We start from the raw sequence: 19,082 nt of genomic DNA on the forward strand, positions 1-19,082 counted from the left end.
TGTGGCTTGGTCTTTAAAGTGCTGTGATTGGTTGGTGAAACTAGAAGAGTTCTACCTAAATGCCACTGTGTTTGATGTGCTGCCTGTGGGAGGGTAACTTTGGACAGTGCCTGAAATGATTCTCCTTACACGTTCTGGAGTTTGTGTGTGAAAACTGGTCAAATCATATAGAATGTTTGGTAAGTTTGTCCCAAAATAATGTTTTAAAAGCTTTTGTCCACAGACTTTCCTGAGGATATTATGCCTTTGGCTCAGTCCACAATGCTGACATCAGTCTCTGACATATCCCAACAGAGCACTTGAATAAATTTATTCATCCAAATCTGTGTTCTAGAGCAGTGGTCTCCAACCTTTTTTGCACCACGGACCGGTTTATGCCCAACAATATTTTCACGGACCGGCCTTTAAGGTGTCGCGGATAAATACAACAAAATAAAACTAGTACCGGTACCGAAAAAAAGAAGATTTATTCATAACACACGTGAAAAGACCCAGGAAAACCGAGTTAACGATAAAAACAATAACAAAATAACGCTGAAAACCAAAAAAAACCCCTGAAAACTATACATTTCACACCTGAGCCTCAACTCTCGTGGCCCAGTACCAAACGACTCACGGACTGGTACCGGTCCGAGGCCCGGGGGTTGGGGACCGCTGTTTTAGAGAACAAAAAAAGCTTTTAGGTATGAAAAGTAAAGTGCCTTAAATCTGTAGTTTTTATATTGACCACTAGGGGGAAGGCAGGGGTTGGACAACCACCATCTTTAGTGGTGCTGAATTTTCAGCTTTCTTTTTCAATTCTGAGCACCACACGTCCCCCTACTAAGCTCTATAATATTGATCTTTGGCAGGACATGATCAACTGTGTGGGTGGCCTGCCAATTCTCTTCCCAATCCTGGAGCAGTTGGCTTTCGTGACTCCTGATCAGCAGATGAATGATCCCACAGCTGGATCTGATTTCATCACCCCAGATGTGACCACACCAGCCGATGGCGATTGGGTCATTCTCCCATCTAACAGGTCTTCAGGTCTGTTCTGATACAACTGTCAAATCCTTGTCATGAAACAAACAATTGTGTTAATGGGCAGAATAAGGAAAACTGAGATACATTTTCTACCTCAGAGGCCCGCCTGGAGAAGAATCTGGTAGCCACATTCCTGTTGGTGCTGAAGCATTTTCTGCAGAGACACCCAATCAACCAGGAGAATCTGCTGTACTTACATGGCATCGGGACACTGGGAGCCCTGCTACAGAAGGTCTTGGTTTAAGCATGATTTTGCATATGGCTAATTTGGGTGGATACATATTTACAATTAAATATAAAACCAAGTTCATTCTGCAAATTGTGACTTTCTGTATTTACAGTTTTGTTTTGTTTTTTCTACACTTGGCTCTGTGTGATGTCAGAGAGAGGATATGCCTAATATGGTCATCTCAGGCACGCATGTCTGTCAGTGAGCACAGAAGCTCCACTCACCTGCAGTTTAAGCGTTTAAGCCTGTTTATGAGGGGCAGCCAATCAGGTGGGCTAGACCAAGGTCCAGATAAATAAGGAATATTTAGAATCTCTTGTCCAAGAAAACATCCAAAGATAAAAACAAACAAACAAACATATGGAGCTTGAAATGAGCAGAATAGCCTCCCTTTAAAGAATGTCAAATTTTCTGATTTTGGTGAAAGTAAATGCATTTCATCTTATGTTAGGTTTGAGCATATCCTGTCAGCATTCCCTTTAGTATAGAGGGATGTTTTAATAGTATTTTTGGTGCAAAGCATCCATTAGATTTTATTTCAGGCAGTACATTAATTAAACTAGGCTGTGCCCAGTGACCATGAGCCTCTTTTGTTTTTCATCCTATTCAGTATGGATTAGTTTGACTCTAAGAGCTTACAGCTGAGGAATTCAGACTGTCTGGCTGACATCATTTGATTTCTGATACAAAGGACCACGTATTCTTTATAATTATTTCACCTCAGATCCTTTTTGTCCCTGTCTGTTGCTTCGTCTGTGTTTGTTCCTTGTCTGTGTTTTTGTCCTTTTGTTTGCCCCTTCGTGTGCTGGTTCTTTAATCTTCAGCTTTCCAATCCAAACCCTCCTTTTCCTCCTCAGTCTTTTGTCATGTGTAAGTCCCTCTCTATTTATTTACTTAGCAAGGAGACTGAGTCAGCATTTACACCAATGGAAAATAAAAGCCTCCACAGAGACCGAGATAAAATGAAAGTGTCGTAGATGTGGTAACAGTTGCTCTAGGCGATGTAACCACACCCTTTAAATGGTATCCAAATAATCCACTAATATGCTTACTTCTTCCCTTATCTGTTTATGGGTACTGAGTTATGGGTGTCACATGGCTTTATAGTGACCTGATAACAAGCTTCTCTTTGTTTCTTAAAAGGTGCATTTTCATATCATACGTGTAGTCAACTGTACTGTGTTTCCTCTGCGTGTCATCATTTTTCATGGGTGTCTGAACATGTTTGTGTTTGAGTTAATAGTTACGTTTGTGTGTGTTTAGCTGCCAGCTGGGCATGTTGGCGTCAGCGTGCTGGTTGCTGTGCAGCTCCTGATAGAACAAGTGACATATGAGAAGAATCAAGCTCTGCTGCAGCAGCTTCACACTCATCTGCTGTTCAATTTCAACATCTGGAACAAAGGGGACTTCCCGCTACGCATAGGTTAGATCTATACGTTTGTATTTGTGTGCCTTTGATAATTGTTTCAATACACATGATTTTACAGTTTCTCATCTACACAACAAGGTATTTAATACCAGGGTCACAAACGCAGCTACTCCACATTTGATTCATGCGCTGTTCATGTCCTGTAACTCTGAGCCAGACCAAGGAAGCAGAGCCAAGCTCAGCTAACAATCCAGGCACATTAGCTGATTGTTCAGCTATTGCATGTCATATTCTTCCTATTTAAGGAACTTTAACTTTAACTTGCATGCAGTTGCTGCTGCCTCTGCAAGCTACTTTGCAACACACCTCAACCCTAGACTTTCCATTTCATACCATTTCTGGCGTAATCAATACATTTTTCCATGCACAGACTTTACTTGTATTGGCAGACACAAATATATCTATTTTTCTTTGCTTCATTATTGTCAGGTAGCCTTACTGCTGCTGTCTGCCTTTTGGCTTTCAATATTTGCATCGGGAACACAAGCTTCACACTTTATCTTCAGTGGTTTAGCCTTCATTGGTCTGGCTGTTTTGACTAAAGAAGCTCTGACAGAATTGTCAGTCATATTCCTTTCGGATTAGAGTTGAAATTGTAAAGTGTATGTTTGTTTATTTTTGTTTGGTTGTTTTTTGTCTTCTGCAGAACTCATATTTTGAGTCTCATAAAATGTTTGAGATTTGATACTCATAGCAACAGATGATATCAGCAGTGTCCAGTGAAATAAGATCTTATGTGAAAGTTAAACACTGATGAAAATGCATTAAAGATGTAAAACAATGGGTCTTCAGAGTTTATGCTCCTTAATGAGACAGATCTTGTGCTCTTTATTTGTAATGCAGGTCATATCCAGTACATGTCCACTGTCATCAAAGACAACAGAAAGCAGTTCCGGAAGAAATATGGAGTTCAGTTTCTGGTGGACACCATACGCCTCTATTATGGGTAAGACTCCAGTGGGGGGTGGGTGGGGATCTGTTTGCCAGGCTTTGAACTGATTGTCATTTCTTCCATATTTTAGGAAGAACACTAACAAAGACAGTGACTTGAGCGAGGATGACGTTCGGACCATCCGCGCATCTCTGTGCAGCCTCATCAAGTACTATATTAGTAAGGGCATGTCGCAGGAGGAGATGCAGAGCATTCTGGGATACATCGCTGCCATTGGAGACGAAGATCAGGTTAGATTTAGGATTTTATAGTTGAGGTCCAGTTTTAGCATAAACCTGAGAAACATCAGAGGAAGCAGAGAGGAACTGCTTCCCTGAAATCTCAAAATATATATATTTTTTATTTTTTATTTTTTTAAGGAAATTGCTTCTTTTTCTCTGCCTGGTTGTTTTGCTGTACTAAATCATTCAGCTTAATAGGATTGTCCTCAGGAAAAACCAATACCCCACCCCACCCCCAAAAATATGGAAACCTCACTGTGGGAGTACTGCATCCACCAAGAACAGAAGGTTAATCCTTTCTCAGCCTTACAGTGAGCCAGTCAGCAGTTTTGTTGGATCATAAAGACTGAAATATATCAGGTCAGCATCTTAAGAAATTTGGAGTAGGTCATGTTATTATTAGCGTCTGCTTGCCAGGTGACCTATAAATTGTGAAACTGGATAATCCCAACAATGTGCCATTTAGAGGATTTCAGTGTGAAATGAGAGGAGCTTCCACTGCAGGATTTGGTGTTTCCCAATGAGACCAAAGTGCAGGGATGCCTGCACAGGAAGCTCTACGCTCGTTTCCCACCTGGCAGCTGTTCTGCCGGCCTCTCTCTTTCTCTCTGCATTATTTTTAAACATTTTCCTCTCAGTCAGCATTACCCATCAGCAGCTGTTAGCTGACCCTGACATTGACCGTTTTCCTTTATGACTCTCGGCAGATAACCCTTTCACTGGACTTGTTTACTGTCAACAGTTTGGTGATTTCCATTTACCGTTCTCGTCAAACCTCCTCCTCTCCCCCAATTTTTGAGTCCCACTTCATTTAAGAAAACTTAAAAAGCTGTATGTGGAAGGTTACATCACCTCCTGTGAGCATATGGTCAACATAATCAGATGATCCAGGCATCTGCTCCCTCACTTTCTTATTTATGTCGCACTTAATTAATTTTTTCTGTGAACATTTAGATTTTTTTAAAGAGTATATCTAAAGATAGTCCTCAGTGAAATCAAAACCCAGCTAAAAGCAGGCTTAAAAAGTGTTGTTGGGTATGTACGGTTTGTAGTATAGTTTATAGCAGATAGCTTTGCTACCAATGTGAAACGGCAAAGGTTCATTTAAAGCAGAAATGAAAGTATCTAAACCAGCAGATGATATGAAAATTGAAAGTATAGTACAAAGTCTTTACTGGAAGATGTGATGGGTGAACTGTGGTCGTTTGTTTTGCAGCTGTGTGCTCTGCTGGAGTTGTTGCTGAGCCTTCTGCAGAGCAGCCCAGCCAGAGACCAGCTCTTCCTGCTCCTCTTTGAGCCCGCGGCGGCCGACTCCTGCTATGCTCTCCTCCTCAATAACAAACACTCAGATCGACTCCGAGAACTTGTCTTTAAGGTAGGTGACAGAAGCCTCATTAAAGCCATCTCAGTGTCTTAGCATAGATTCACAGTCATCAGTGTTGATTGTAACTTAATATAGTTAGAAATAATGCATCATGGTGATAAGAAAGGTAAACTTTGAAATTTGCTGTTTTATATTAAATAATAAGGTGAGAAATGGATCATATATAAAGATAAACTAATATCAGTGTCAGACATCAGCTGATGCACGCTAGCACTGACATCAGTGATCTGCCAGGTTTGTGAGGTTTACTTTAGCCTTGGCCTTCCTGATCTGATCCTGTGCTCTGTTTTGTCTTGGAAAACACTCATGCACATTTTTGCGTGTACATGCTGTTTGTGCATGTAGCTGCCATGCTTGTTAATGTGACATTCTGAGAATTCACCAGTACTACCAAAGAGGAATATCCTACATCCGTTACAGCACAGTTACTTTAAAAATGTTCAGAATCATTGATTTGTGTGATTCTCTTCCGCTTCTTGCAGTTGTTTGAGCGAATGTTGCGCTGCGACCGGGTCTATGAGAAAAATAAGCAGCGGCTGCGGCTGAGGGAGGCGGGTTACTCTGGTCTGTCGCTGCTCTTCTCTGAACTTCACATCACTCCCACCCTGATCCGCTGTCTCCTTAACCAAGTCCTCCATACAGGTCAGAGCTTGCTTCAGTGCATTTTAAAAATTTGTGCTTTTTTTTTCTTTAGTAAGAAAACAAGTACACATACAGGAACATAAAGGATTGGCATAATGCATAACTTGGTTATTCTTTAAAAACAAAAGCACTGTGGATTATACTTTTACGCTGATAACACACTGGTGCTAAAGGCAAAAAGCATTTATATGGAGACAGGTAAAGATTACTTTGGACAGATTGGTGGGGTACAGGCTATACATTTCGGTCACTGAGGGGAAATAACACATTAGCACTTCAATGAACCAACCAATACTGAATATACTTGGATCAATGTAAAAGCATATGTGTCTACAATCTGCAGATCAAGTGGTAAACTACAAGGACCTGATGGCTTTGGTCCAGCTCACTCACCGGGCCGGACCCAGCGTGCGACTCATCGTCTGCAAGAGGGTGAGGGAACACCTGCACTTAAACCTGCTGCACTCACACCATTCATCATATTTATTAGCAAATTAGCACACAGGAAATGACTCCTGCAATCAATGCACAGTATCTAATCCTTTGCACAATATTTTCTGTTTCCTTTTTCTGTTTCTCTTCATAGGTTATTTCCTTTTTATTTATTGAAGTGATAATAATAATGCGTGTCCTCAGTTTAAGCCTGGAAAATTCCAGCACTCACTGCCACTATTTTCGCCTCCTCCACACATTTAAATCAGTGCATTATACTCACATCCATGTGAAAACAGCAGCAGCAGAGAGAATACAGTGATGAATGATTTAGTCTAAAATAATTATTGAACATTAGTAGATCAATAACATATGAACAGCTGAGAGTAAACAGTTATAACTTCTTTAGTTGCCCTGCTGTTACAGGCAGTGATAAAACATGGTATATGATCTCTGTATAGCAAGTACACACATTAAACAAATCTCGAGCGTTGCCTTCTTTCATCTGCAAAATCTAAGTGCATGCATTTGTGACTTCCAGCCTGGACTATTGAAACATTTTATTATCAGGTTGTCTTAAGTTCCCTGAAAAGCCTTCAGTGTGCATTTATATGCCACTATTAACTTTTGTCTACTCTCTCTTGTAGTTTTGTGTTTTGTCTCGTTTGTTTTCGGTTCGTGCTCTCTCTTTGCTTCTCTTTTCTCTCTTTCCCTTAACCCTCTGACCAGTTGCAGAAGATGGCTACGCCCCTCCCTGAGCCTGGTTCTGCTGGAGGTTTCTTCCTGTTAAAAGGGAGTTCTTCCTCCCCACTGCCACCAAGTGCTTGTATTCTGGGAATCATCTGATCGTTGGGGCGCTCTGTTATACTGTAGGGTCTTTACCTGAAAATTTAAGCGCTTTGAGACAACTCACCTTCTTAACTGACAAAACATTAATAAAAACACTGTTATGTCTATATGTTCTGTTCCCTGAAGGAAAGGAACGACATACAATATATATTGTATGCAATATCACGGTCTGTGTGACCTGTGCTGACATATGCATGGGCCTGCCTGCACAGCCTGTCATCATGGTTACCCGGAACCATTCACCGAGCCCAAGTGTGCTGCAGGGGAACCTGGTGTTGTATCTCATTCCTCTCTTTCAGGGAACAGAAGGAAGTTATAGACATAATGCTCTTAGCCTTAACAGTCAGAGTGGTACTGCATTAATCATAGATACCATGGCATGGCCAAAAACTTTACAGTTGTTCAAACTGGAAAGTGAGTGTGTTTCCAGTCAGAGGAAAGCTTTTTGAATGTTCCCTAGAGAACCTGGGTTCTCTGGAGCACCAAGCAGGAGCGTAACCGTCTAGATGGGCCAAAATCCAGACACCCTTGTCACTTAGGGGAGTTAATTCTGGCTTGACCCCGAGACTTCCTTCCCCCTGTCCCCAAGCGCTTGCTCGCTTGCTGCGTTATCCTCCTTTTTTAACTGTGATGGGGTCATAATTCACAAAGGAACAGAATTCCTCAATAGCTCTGGACTCTGATTGTTATCATAAAGTTGCAGTCAGGTAAGTGTTTAGTGAGGTAATACCAGTGAGGTGATGTTTAAAAGCCTTAATTCAAGTTCTTTCTATCTGTAACTTACAGTTTGCCTTTGAAGATTTTTGTTTTGTTTTTTGTCATCTTCAAAGTTGAATCTACTACCTCCTCTTTAGGTGTACCAGCTGCTTCAGTCCCAACAGGATGCTGCTGCTCAGATCTCAAAGCAGCAGTGTTGGCAGGACACCCTCATGCGGCTGTATCTAAGGGGCGACGGGTCCTTGGCGCTGCGTAGCTCAGATACTGTCAGCACCTGCAGCCTGGAGCTGAGCCGGACCAGCGGCGGTAGCAACCGTCTGGAGCTGCCGTTGGAGAGGAGGGCACGGGCAGGCAGCGCCGGGCGCTTGGACCGGGTGGAGGATGACCGGATCAGCATAAGTGATACCCGCTCTGTGGACAGCCTGGAGAATGGCGACGTCATCTCGCTGTTGGATACGCCGTCTTCCTCTGCCTCCACTGAGCCGCAGCCCCACGTCAAGCCCTGGGTGGTGGGAAAATCAGGGGGCTTGATGCTGGATTTGTCCCATCTGCAGGCATATGAGGGTGGAGAGAGCGGCAGCCAGACACCTGGGAGCATGCCCAGCACACCCTCACCACTGGAAACCTCGAAGCCTTTCCCAGGGATCTCCGGGGATCGAGACGCAACTTCCTCCCTTACTGAAGACAGCTTCCTGTTTAGTGACAACATCTCGCTGGGGGAGTCTTTCAACAATGTTGAGGTGATCCTTCGAATCTTCTACACAGCTTTGCACTTAATTTAAATTGAACATGTTATGCTTTTGCTTATTTTTCAAATAAAAAAAAAAAACAAGCCCCAGAAAAAAATTAATAAGTAATATTAAACTGGAGATCCTGCAAAGCTGCTAAATCAGGAATAAAAAAAATAGTTATTTTCAAGAAGTCCTCAATTAGTCCATTTTTCACTATTTATTGATATTCCTACAGTCTCTGCATTCAGCATCAAGCCTATTGGCCTCTATCAAAGACATAAGAGACTTTTAAACAGGCTCAGAGATGTTGTGTTTTCATTTTAAGGCTCCAAAATCTTAAGCAAACATTACTCAATCAGGAGAAAATGGTTCCCTTTTTAGGGGCTAGTGTTCAGCGGCTTTAGTGACTGTTAACCGCACAGTGTGTGTGTATTCATTGTAATAAAGGAGCAAATGGTCAGCCTGAGTAACAGTTTTAATATGCCCAGATTTAATTTGTTGTTATGTCTATTCTGTCTTTTTTTAAAAGTGTTGGCTTGGCTTTAGGATTCATTCAAATATTGAGGTACAGGAAGAGAAGATGTTAAACCGGGGGTCTTGCCACACAGTCTGGTCCAGTACATTTTGTTTGTTGCATTTTCTTCATTCTGGTGAAGAAAACACAAAAATCACAAATGCGCACATTTTTGGGGGGACATGTCCCCTGTATCCCCTTTTAAATCTACATCTTTGTACAGAGTGACAGCACAAAGTTTGGCTGCTTGAATCTCCTCCTAAAATTCTCTAAAACAGAATTAAAGAACTGGAGTCACGGTGCAGGAAGCGTCTGTTCCTGCAGAGGAATAGTAATGACGTAAATGCCAACAGATGGTCTCTAAGGTAAACATGCAGTAGTGATGTCAGTCGGTGGAATCTGAGTGCAAACCGTAAATGAAAACCTTCCATCAGTCATGGATCTGATTATTCGATTGAATCCAATTATTACTTGCAAGTTTTCAAAACAACTGATCTCAACCTGCAGTCCGATGGTATATGGTAGTCAGTATTCTGATGTTAATGCTAGTAAACAGCGTGAGCTTCTGACTCACTGAGGGAAATGTCACTGTCACCTCAGGGTGCCCACCGCTGACTTTTATCTAATAAGCTTTTTTTCCATCACTTCAGTGTCTCACTGCAGGGAAGAGCAGAGAGAGACAACCTGTCTCTTCCCACGGCAGGATGCTGTCAGTTAGAACCTCTAATTTGACATTTTCAAAGTGGTTTATGGAAAAAGAGTCGCTGCTTAATCTTAAGCCTGTTTCACAAACCGCTACTCAGTTTACCCAGAATTCATTGCCCAGTAGTCCTTACATATAATTAATGGCTGAAATACTTTATATATCTATGTGAAGTCCAGTCTATTCTGAACAGCATAAAATTTGGAAACTATCTAATTAATCTGCCATCAAAGGAGGGTCATAGTGAAGCTGTCGGAAGGTTGGAGAAAAGCTTGAAAACATTAAATGGTAAAATAAAAAGTACTCTTTTACGTACAGAGCACAACGTTAAGGCTGCTTAATTCCTGTTCACATTACGTTCTGTTACACTCTCCATTAGATGAATAAAAGGCACTTTATTTAATAATCTAATCTACTGTATTTTTGTGTTCTTAATACATTTTGCTGAAAGCAAATTCTGGAAGCTCATGTGGGGATATTCATCTTTAAAGACATTTAGTGTGTCAGTAAACTACACATATATCTCTGGCTCATGTTGTGATTGTCATTTCCGCTGTGGCCTTTAGTAAACCTGAGTTTGACCCTCCTGATCTAATGACAGCTCTCTCTTTCTTTGGTCTAATGTCGCCCCCTAGCGTGCAGAAGAGGAGCTGTGCAGCATGTTGCTGGAGATCATCCTGTGTGTGATGTGGCGAGGCGTCGAGGGCTCCGATGATTCAGCGTGGCTGGAGCGTGGTCAGGTCTTCTCTGCTCTCACCAAACTGGGAACTGCCAATGAGCTGCTTCTTCCTGTTGACCAAATCAAGCTCAGGTCAGCCTTCTATTTGAGTTTTAACAGTGCTGGGCAAACGTCGAAGCTTAAGAAGTCTTGAATGATCTCCGTGCGCTCTCTTTCTCCTCTAGTCTGATGGAGCGCATGTTGGAGTGGGCGGTGAGCGACAACCGAGAGGCTTCAGCTGCTACGCTACCGCAGCACACCGAGAATGCAGTTCGCCTGCTTCACATGGTGCAAGACTTCCTGCAGGCAGAGGGTCTCATCAACCCAGCACTGTGGACAGAGAAGGTGCTGGAAGAGGCGGTGACGTTGATGGACAGCCTCATGGTGTGGTACTCCTCTGGCTCCCAGTGGTTCCAGCTCTCCCAGGTTGGACTGAGACTGCTCCTGGGCTTCATGGCTCAGGAAGACCCAGAGGTGAACCTTTTTTGTTCAGTGCTCCATCGTCATACTGCATCGCATCGCATGCACACACAGTAATAAATAACCTTTGTCCCAGGTGTGTGCCATGGCCACCGCCAAGCTTAACGGCATCCTGCAGACCAAGGAGATTTCCAGCCAGGACGAGGCATGCTACCTGCTAGGGAAGGTGGAGGGAATTCTGCGGCGCTCCATCCAGGAGCAGACCGAGGAGATGTACTCTTTCCTGGTTCCACTGCTGCGAACGCTGCTCTCCAAAGTCCACCGCCTCCTCTACATGGAGCTGCACCTGCCTCAGCTGCCCGACACCAACGGGAGCCCCTCCTTCTTCGACGACTTCAAGCTTTACTGCAACTCACCCGAATGGCGTGTCTACCTCGATAAATATGTAGGAGATTAGAATATAGGTCTGCTGTTGCTTCAGGACAAAAATGAAAGAGTTACTCATTTTGCTCGTCTTTTGTCCGTCTTCAGATTATTCCGTACATGAAGCAGTATGAAATCGAGATGTTCAGTCAGGGCCACGAGACCATGGCTCTGTACTGGAAAGAGTGCTACGAGGCCTTCATGGTCAGCCTGCATAAGAGAGAGCGGGAGAGAGGAGAGAGCAAGATCCGCTTCCAGGTTAGCTGGCATGTTCGTGAATTGGTGATGACTTCAGAGAGTTCCTCTTTGTGTAAAAAAAAAAAAAAAAAATCTAAATTCTGCTGTCTCTCAGGAGCAATTTGTGGAGCCTTTCTCACGCCGTGGCCGCCAGGAAAACCTCCGCTACAACAGCATGTTGAAGCAGCAGCACAGCCAGAATAACGCCACCCTGAGGCAGTGGAAGGCAGCGCGGCGGGGTCTCGTGTGTGAGAGAGGGCCCTGGGCTGACAGGTACTGATTTCAACTCTTGTTCTTCCATAGTATGATTCCTGTTGCTGTAAAACAAATGCTCTCAGTATGAGCTTCAGGCTCAGTTTAGTTAGAAAGACGAAATGGAAAGAATGACACTGGTATGAGGGGGGAAAAATATAAGTGCATAAATGGAATAGAATTAGATTGGTTTAAGCTTAAGTGTGATTTGGAGGTATTTAAAGTCTCCTATGTAACATTTTTAACAGGCACCAGGATGAGATGCACTGGAGGGTATCGAGTGCTGAAAACTACTCCCGTATGAGGCTGAAGCTGGTCCGTAACTACAACTTTGATGCTCACAGAGAAGCCAGTGCTCTGAGAGACAACCTGGGTGAGATAGCATTTCTTTTTCTCTCTGAAATATCTCTCTCTGTTTAGACGAGCTCCTGCAACTTGAGTCGTCTCTGTAGAGAAATGTAGGCTTGAATATTTTTGACTTTAGAGTCTCTGTTTGGCAGCAGGTGCTGCTTCAACAGAGGCATCAGTGGGTGGATGTAACGATAGGGGAAATGTGTGTGTGTACAGTATATCATGAGCACACTCATCCAACCTACTTGCGATAAACAGATTAACAGAAACAGATACGAGAAACAAGTCAGAGTCCTTCTAGAAGCAGGTCTCTTATGCAGCCATCTTTTAAATCCATGTGTTTTAAAGCTATTTTGAGCCTTAGCTTTGTCCCAGTGTAGTGCATACATACATGCTTGCATAGGATTAACAGCTCAGTCCCACCAGAACAACACAGCTGCAGCTTTGCTGTGCACATACATCACTGCAGCATCAGAGGTTTACTTCTCAGCTGTTTTTGGGGACACGAGCAGGGCAGCAGATTCCTATTCAGCCTCCCCTGGGCCCATGTTGTCTTCTTAAACAGCGTCTCTGAATAATGTCAGATATCATCTTGGTCTTTGTCTGCCTTTGAGTAGTTCCTCTTCAGAGATGATGGATTAGTTTAAGCACCACGTGTTTTGACAGATTTGTGGAACTAAGAGTAAAAAACACTGATGTTGTTATTCTAGGGCTTAATCTTATAATAAATCCTTCCAATTTGCATTTTTGCCCAGACAAAGTATATGAACGGTTATATGGGAACCCCAAAAACAAATTGCATACATAAATCTGTAGAGCTGAGCTAACCCAGTATAGTTTTGTCATTTGATGGCCTGCGTAATATTAATTTTCCGCCTCAGTTTTTAATTTCCACCCGTCTCACTTGCTTTACTCAGGTGTCCATCAGCAGCGTTTAAACCCAGAGTCTCTGCTGCTGGAGGCTGTGAAGCAAGTCAAAGTTAGCGACCTGGAAGATGACATCCTGGAGCTGCCAGAGGACGATCCTGTTGCTGCCAACAACCAGTCAGTCACCAAATAATGACTGTCGATCAACAGAACACATTCACGTGTAGATGTGCTGAGTTATTGAAAGGCTTTCTAAGCAACATCCCACTCTGGTTCCTGCAGGGTTGAAGCAGATGAGGCGGGCCAGAAGGAGAAGCTGGTGTTGTGGGAGGATTGTGAGCTGGTGACGATAGTGGACGTGGTTCCCGGCCGCCTGGAACTCACCACACAGCACATCTACTTCTATGATAGCAGCCAGGAGAAGGAGGAAGGTGAGCACAGAGAGAGAGAGAGAGAGAGAGAGGTGGAGGCCAAACAGAGAGAAAGACAGAACAGACTTAATGCTTGATGTGTCATTTTCCCCCCCCCAAAGGAGTGGGTCATGACTTCAAATGGCCTCTGTCGCAAATCCGAGAGGTCCACCTTAGACGTTATAACCTGCGGCGCTCAGCTCTGGAAATCTTCCTAATTGACCAAACCAACTATTTCCTCAACTTTAAAAAAGAGGTGCTGGCACACAAGTGTTATTTTCTATGAGCAGCAAGTAAATTAGTGAAAGGAAAAAGTAGGATACTAACACTGTGTTTTTATTACAGGCCAGAAACAAAGTCTACAGCCGCATGTTACTGCTGCGATCCCTCAACCTATATGAAACCCGCTCTCCTCAGGAGCTCCTCAAAGCCTCCGGACTCACACAGGTCAGGACTCAGTAACAGTATCAGCCTTCTTACACAAACTCTGCAGCTTCTAAAAGACCAAAGCCCAACAGTGTCTTTTACCACTGAGGAAAAAATCATTGAAATATTATTTCATTTAAAAATATGAATGTTCTCACATGAGAGAACATCAAGCTCTGTCTGCAGAGAACAAAGGGTTCTTAGGTAACATTGAGTAGAATGAGCTCACAGGATTTGTGTCTTGGTTTTGTCACAGAAATGGGTGAACCGAGAGATTTCCAACTTTGACTACTTGATGCAGCTCAACACGATTGCCGGCAGGACGTACAATAACCTGGCTCAGTACCCAGTAGTACGTTCATCACTCAGTACAATACTGTACAGCTGTGAAACCCATAAGCCTGCTTTCTTGGTTCATTTCATTTCCATTCTGACTGAATCATTTGTGGCCGTTTGTTCAGTTTCCCTGGATTCTAGCGGACTACACCTCAGAGGAGCTGGACCTTTCTGATCCTCGGGTATTCAGGGACCTGTCAAAACCAGTCGCTGTGCTTAATGAACGCAACGCAAAGGCGGTTAGAGAAAAGTACGTTTCACTCTCGTACTGAATTAACATCCAAATGTTCTGACGAGCATCTTGATCATTGAGAGCATTAACTAACACATTAAATGTGTCCGTCAGGTATGAAAGTTTTGAAGACCCGACAGGAACCATAGACAGGTTCCATTATGGCACCCACTACTCTAACGCTGCCGGCGTCATGCACTACATGATCAGGGTGGAGCCCTTCACGTCGCTGCACATCCAGCTACAGAGTGGACGGTAAATGTCTCATTATACACGATTTATTTTCCCATCCTCTTTCCTGTTTATGTGCATTTATCTGTATGCATGTAGACTCTAATCATAGCATGAAAGCCTGCAGAGCTTAATCTGTACCACCCTGACTGTACCAGGTTCGACTGTGCCGACCGTCAGTTCCACTCCATCCCAGCCACATGGCAGACCCTCATGGACAACCCCAACGACGTGAAGGAGCTCATCCCTGAGTTCTTCTACTTCCCAGAGTTCTTAGAAAACCAAAATGGTGAGATTTCACTTTTTGGTGTATGTATGCATAAATCTTTTCAGATATTACAGCTACCACCAGTTTAAATGTAGTCCTTTTTGTGCTCTGTGTGGCTGTCATGCACAAATACGATTAGATCCTCGTGCTTTGTTCTCGTTGTCCTTGCAGGATTTGATCTGGGTCGCCTGCAGATCTCCAAGGAAAGAGTAAATGATGTTGTTCTGCCCAAATGGGCCAAGTCCCCTGAAGACTTCATCTACAAGCACCACAAAGCTCTGGTGAGATGCAGTTTTACTGCCACTGCTGTGTGATGTCACGCTGTAGGGATCATTCCCACAGCAGAGACTCTCACAGTGCAAGTCTGGATGCATCACAGACTGACTGTTTCCAGACAATAGTTGAGTTAGCTGACATATCGGGATGCTTCTTAAAGCTGCTTTAAATAGATCATATAGATTAAACAGATGGTGATAATGCACCTAGAAGCACAACATTTTTAATCTAACACAACTATCAGTCATTTGAAAGCATGCAGAAGGAAGACAGTAATAGTCAAAAAGTTCCAGGTAAAAATCAAACATATGTTTCTTGTATAAGAAAGAAATGATGCAGTACTCGATTACCTGTGACTAAAACCTGTTACTGCAGATGGACGCTATCTGCTTTGGAGTGTTTGGGTTGTAATCACATTTTTTCTGTTACAGGAATCAGAGTATGTGTCAGCCCACCTCCATGAGTGGATTGATCTGATCTTTGGTTACAAACAGAGGGGCCCTGCAGCGGTGGAAGCCCTCAACGTCTTCTACTACTGCACATATGAGGGTAACGAATCCACAGCAGCCGTCAGGCTGTCACATCTCATCGTGACTGTTGCGTTTATAAGTGCAGTGATTTATTAGTATTAAGAGGATGGTCTGGGTTTGCAGGGGCGGTGGACTTGGACGCCATCACTGATGAAAAGGAGCGTAAGGCTCTGGAAGGCATGATCAGCAACTTTGGTCAGACACCCTGCCAGTTACTCAAGGTGCAGACTCACTCTGGCATCTGTTAGTGAATATCTGCTGTTCTCAGTCTGATATTTGAGTTTGTGTGTGTTTAGGAGCCCCATCCAGTGCGCCTGTCTCAGGAGGAAGTGGAGAAAAGGAAAGCTCAGTTGGACTCGTGTCCTCTCAGCATGTTTGAGCACCTCAGTGACCTCAAGTCCTTCTTTGTTGAGGTATTAGCTCAAATAAAATAAAATAGTGCAGTTTCTTTCCTAACATGTCAGATGCTGTGAGCTAAAATTTGACCAAACGTATTACCGTGTTTTTATGAAGGGCATCAGTGACAGTGTGCCGCTGGTTAAGGTTGTGGTCCCAAAGAATCAGTCACATTCCTTCATCACCCAGGGGAGCCCAGACACCATGGTGAGTTTTGATTTTGTACTTGGCTTTTCTGGTTTTAGAAAAGAATCAAATCAATTTTATTTATATAGCGCCAAATCACAACAAAAGTCGCCTCAAGGCGCTTCATAGATACAGAGAAAAACCCAACAATCAAATGACTCCTATGAGCAAGCACTTTGGCGACAGTGGGAAGGAAAAACTCCCTTTTAACAGGAAGAAACCTCCGGCAGAACCAGGCTCAGGGAGGGGCGGGGCCATCTGCTGCAACCGGTTGGGGTGAGAGAAGGAAGACAGGATAAAGACATGCTGTGGAAGAGAGACAGAGATTAATAACAGATATGATTCAATACAGAGAGGTCTGTTAATACATAGTGAGTGAGAAAGGTGACTGGAAAGGAAAAACTCAATGCATCATGGGAATCCCCCGGCAGCCTACATCTATTGCAGCATAACTAAGGGAGGATTCAGGGTCACCTGGTCCAGCCCTAACTATATGCTTGAGCAAAAAGGAAAGTTTTAAGCCTAATCTTAAAAGTAGAGATAGTGTCTGTCTCCCGAATCCAAACTGGAAGCTGGTTCCACAGAAGAGGGGCCTGAAAACTGAAGGCTCTGCCTCCCATTCTACTTTTAAATACTCTAGGAACAACAAGTAGGCCTGCAGAGCGGGAGCGAAGTGCTCTAATAGGGTGATATGGTACTACAAGGTCATTAAGATAAGATGGGGCCTGATTATTTATTATTATTATTATAAATATTATTTATTTATTTAATCAAGGAAAGGTGAAGAGGAATGACTGATCAGTGGCAGTGATGCCTTTGTGGTGTTCATGCTGTCTGCAGGTAACGGTGAGTCAGAACTGCTTGGTGGGGACCCATGGGTGGCTGCCTTATAACAAGAACATCTCCAACTACTTCACCTTCATTAAGGACCCCACAGTTTCTAACACCAAGTAAGGACACTGCACCATCATCATATGCATATCATATCATCAAAAGTCAGCATGTCTGTTTATACTATAAAGCACTTTTACTGGGTTTGACTCTGGTGCTCAATTCATGTAGAATGGATTTGCATGTTCTGCAAGGCAGTGGGCATGGTGGTCACTGTGCAGTTATCCATGGATCAGCAGGGTGTATAACAGTAATAATAATAATGATAATAATAATAATAATGGAGTTTATTTGTGTATACTTTTCAAAACCAGCATTTCAAAATACTTCCCAGAAACAATGAATAAAAGAACAAACTAGGAGGACAGGTTCGTGTGTAATGGTACGACCCATAACCCAACTATAAAAGACACAAGCAAATGTATTTTATGTAATATAAATTATTGTATATATATTTTATAATCTAATACTTTAGCCCAGTTTCATCAGCTTGTACAGGACTCTTAAGTATAATAACAAACAACTAAATGTTGGTAATATAACATGAAATACATATTTTAATAGAATGTAACATCTGCATTTTTCTTTACCTGTAATTGGTGAAACACCGTGTAACAGCAGGCAGTGAGCAAATCAAGTAATGCCCTATATCTAGATGGATGGATATTCTGCCTGTAGCGTGATCTGTCTTCTTGTCATCATCTCCTCACAGAACCCAGCGCTTCCTTTCAGGACCCTTCGCCCCCGGCGTGGAGGTAACCGCTGGATTGTTTGTGGTCTCCCATGATGGAAAGTTGCTCTTCAGTGGTGGGCACTGGGACAACAGCCTGCGGGTCACTTCACTGGTTAAGGGAAAGACTGTAGGACAGCACATCCGGCACATGGGTAAAGAAGGAAAAGTCTTTACTCGCACCACATTGAAAACTATGATAACAAACTCAGTCCTGCCCTCACTAGGTTAGGTTTGTAAGGTCGAGGAGCAGGCATGTGATTGGATAGCTTCTAAATTGAGAGCTTCTAAGTTGTTCTAGATAGCAAGATGGTAAAAAACCTGAAAAAGTGATTATTAACCCAAAAAGAAACAACCACTGGTCATTGCTGTATGTGATTTTTTTTTTTTTAATTTTTGTTTTAACCTGTGCTTTTTTTTTCATCTCCTTCAGACATCGTGACCTGCTTGTCGACAGACCACTGTGGCATCCATCTGATCTCTGGCTCCAGAGACACAACCTGCATGGTGTGGCAGGTTCTGCAGCAGGTTCGCACAGAAACACACTTACAACACGTTATTACTCTGAATTGTCATTGCACAGTCATACGTGTTATAATCCTACAACAGAATTCGAGTACTTTCCCACATCGGTGGAAAAAGCAAGTCAAGCACAGTAAATAAATACCATATGTACAGAATAAAATGTACACAGTATGTGCAGAAATAAGAAAGTAAAAGTGCAAAAATAAATCCTAATAAGGAGCTATTAACTAGAAACTGTTTGTGACTTCTTGTCAAAGTTGGATTTAGTTTTAATTCCAGTTTGAACCTAAGAATGAAAACAATTCCATGATTTCACTTTTTAACAGAAAATGCTGATTAAAAATTAAATTCCTCCATTTTTCCCCATTCACTCGAAAAAGTTCCTTTAGTTGCAATATTAACAAAGTAAGTAGGCGTCAGTCATTTCTGGGTCAGCGAGTTATTGTAGATTTATGAATAAGAGCTTTATTGACGTGTATGCACATATTTTAACAGCTAAATAGAGACTTAGAGGACTTGCATCACCTCTTTCGGTTTGATTGTGGACT

The 19,082-nt window shown here is 42.8% G+C and overlaps 1 protein-coding gene across 5 annotated transcripts in view; it reads left to right on the top strand.

Annotated features, from left to right (window-relative positions):
- The window catches only part of nbeal1 (neurobeachin-like 1), a 55,615-nt gene that overhangs the window by 31,340 nt on the left and 5,193 nt on the right, over positions 1 to 19,082 (top strand). For all 5 annotated transcript variants that reach the window (XM_087836525.1, XM_087836527.1, XM_087836523.1 and 2 more), the window contains 31 exons: positions 852 to 1,029; positions 1,125 to 1,258; positions 2,519 to 2,678; positions 3,528 to 3,630; positions 3,707 to 3,866; positions 5,074 to 5,232; positions 5,724 to 5,883; positions 6,227 to 6,315; positions 8,019 to 8,621; positions 10,465 to 10,640; positions 10,733 to 11,021; positions 11,104 to 11,412; positions 11,499 to 11,648; positions 11,743 to 11,900; positions 12,128 to 12,252; positions 13,148 to 13,274; positions 13,380 to 13,528; positions 13,630 to 13,763; positions 13,853 to 13,954; positions 14,190 to 14,285; positions 14,395 to 14,519; positions 14,616 to 14,756; positions 14,891 to 15,021; positions 15,172 to 15,281; positions 15,708 to 15,825; positions 15,930 to 16,027; positions 16,103 to 16,219; positions 16,320 to 16,409; positions 17,229 to 17,338; positions 17,992 to 18,164; positions 18,443 to 18,537. In XM_087836525.1, the coding sequence (XP_087692651.1) occupies positions 852 to 1,029; positions 1,125 to 1,258; positions 2,519 to 2,678; positions 3,528 to 3,630; positions 3,707 to 3,866; positions 5,074 to 5,232; positions 5,724 to 5,883; positions 6,227 to 6,315; positions 8,019 to 8,621; positions 10,465 to 10,640; positions 10,733 to 11,021; positions 11,104 to 11,412; positions 11,499 to 11,648; positions 11,743 to 11,900; positions 12,128 to 12,252; positions 13,148 to 13,274; positions 13,380 to 13,528; positions 13,630 to 13,763; positions 13,853 to 13,954; positions 14,190 to 14,285; positions 14,395 to 14,519; positions 14,616 to 14,756; positions 14,891 to 15,021; positions 15,172 to 15,281; positions 15,708 to 15,825; positions 15,930 to 16,027; positions 16,103 to 16,219; positions 16,320 to 16,409; positions 17,229 to 17,338; positions 17,992 to 18,164; positions 18,443 to 18,537 (4,869 nt within the window). The remainder of the gene's footprint in view (positions 1 to 851; positions 1,030 to 1,124; positions 1,259 to 2,518; positions 2,679 to 3,527; positions 3,631 to 3,706; positions 3,867 to 5,073; positions 5,233 to 5,723; positions 5,884 to 6,226; positions 6,316 to 8,018; positions 8,622 to 10,464; positions 10,641 to 10,732; positions 11,022 to 11,103; positions 11,413 to 11,498; positions 11,649 to 11,742; positions 11,901 to 12,127; positions 12,253 to 13,147; positions 13,275 to 13,379; positions 13,529 to 13,629; positions 13,764 to 13,852; positions 13,955 to 14,189; positions 14,286 to 14,394; positions 14,520 to 14,615; positions 14,757 to 14,890; positions 15,022 to 15,171; positions 15,282 to 15,707; positions 15,826 to 15,929; positions 16,028 to 16,102; positions 16,220 to 16,319; positions 16,410 to 17,228; positions 17,339 to 17,991; positions 18,165 to 18,442; positions 18,538 to 19,082) is intronic.

Source organism: Neolamprologus brichardi, chromosome 23 (genome assembly GCF_056152115.1).
Source record: "Neolamprologus brichardi isolate AB-2024 chromosome 23, ASM5615211v1, whole genome shotgun sequence".
Classification (NCBI taxonomy): Eukaryota; Metazoa; Chordata; class Actinopteri; order Cichliformes; family Cichlidae; genus Neolamprologus; species Neolamprologus brichardi.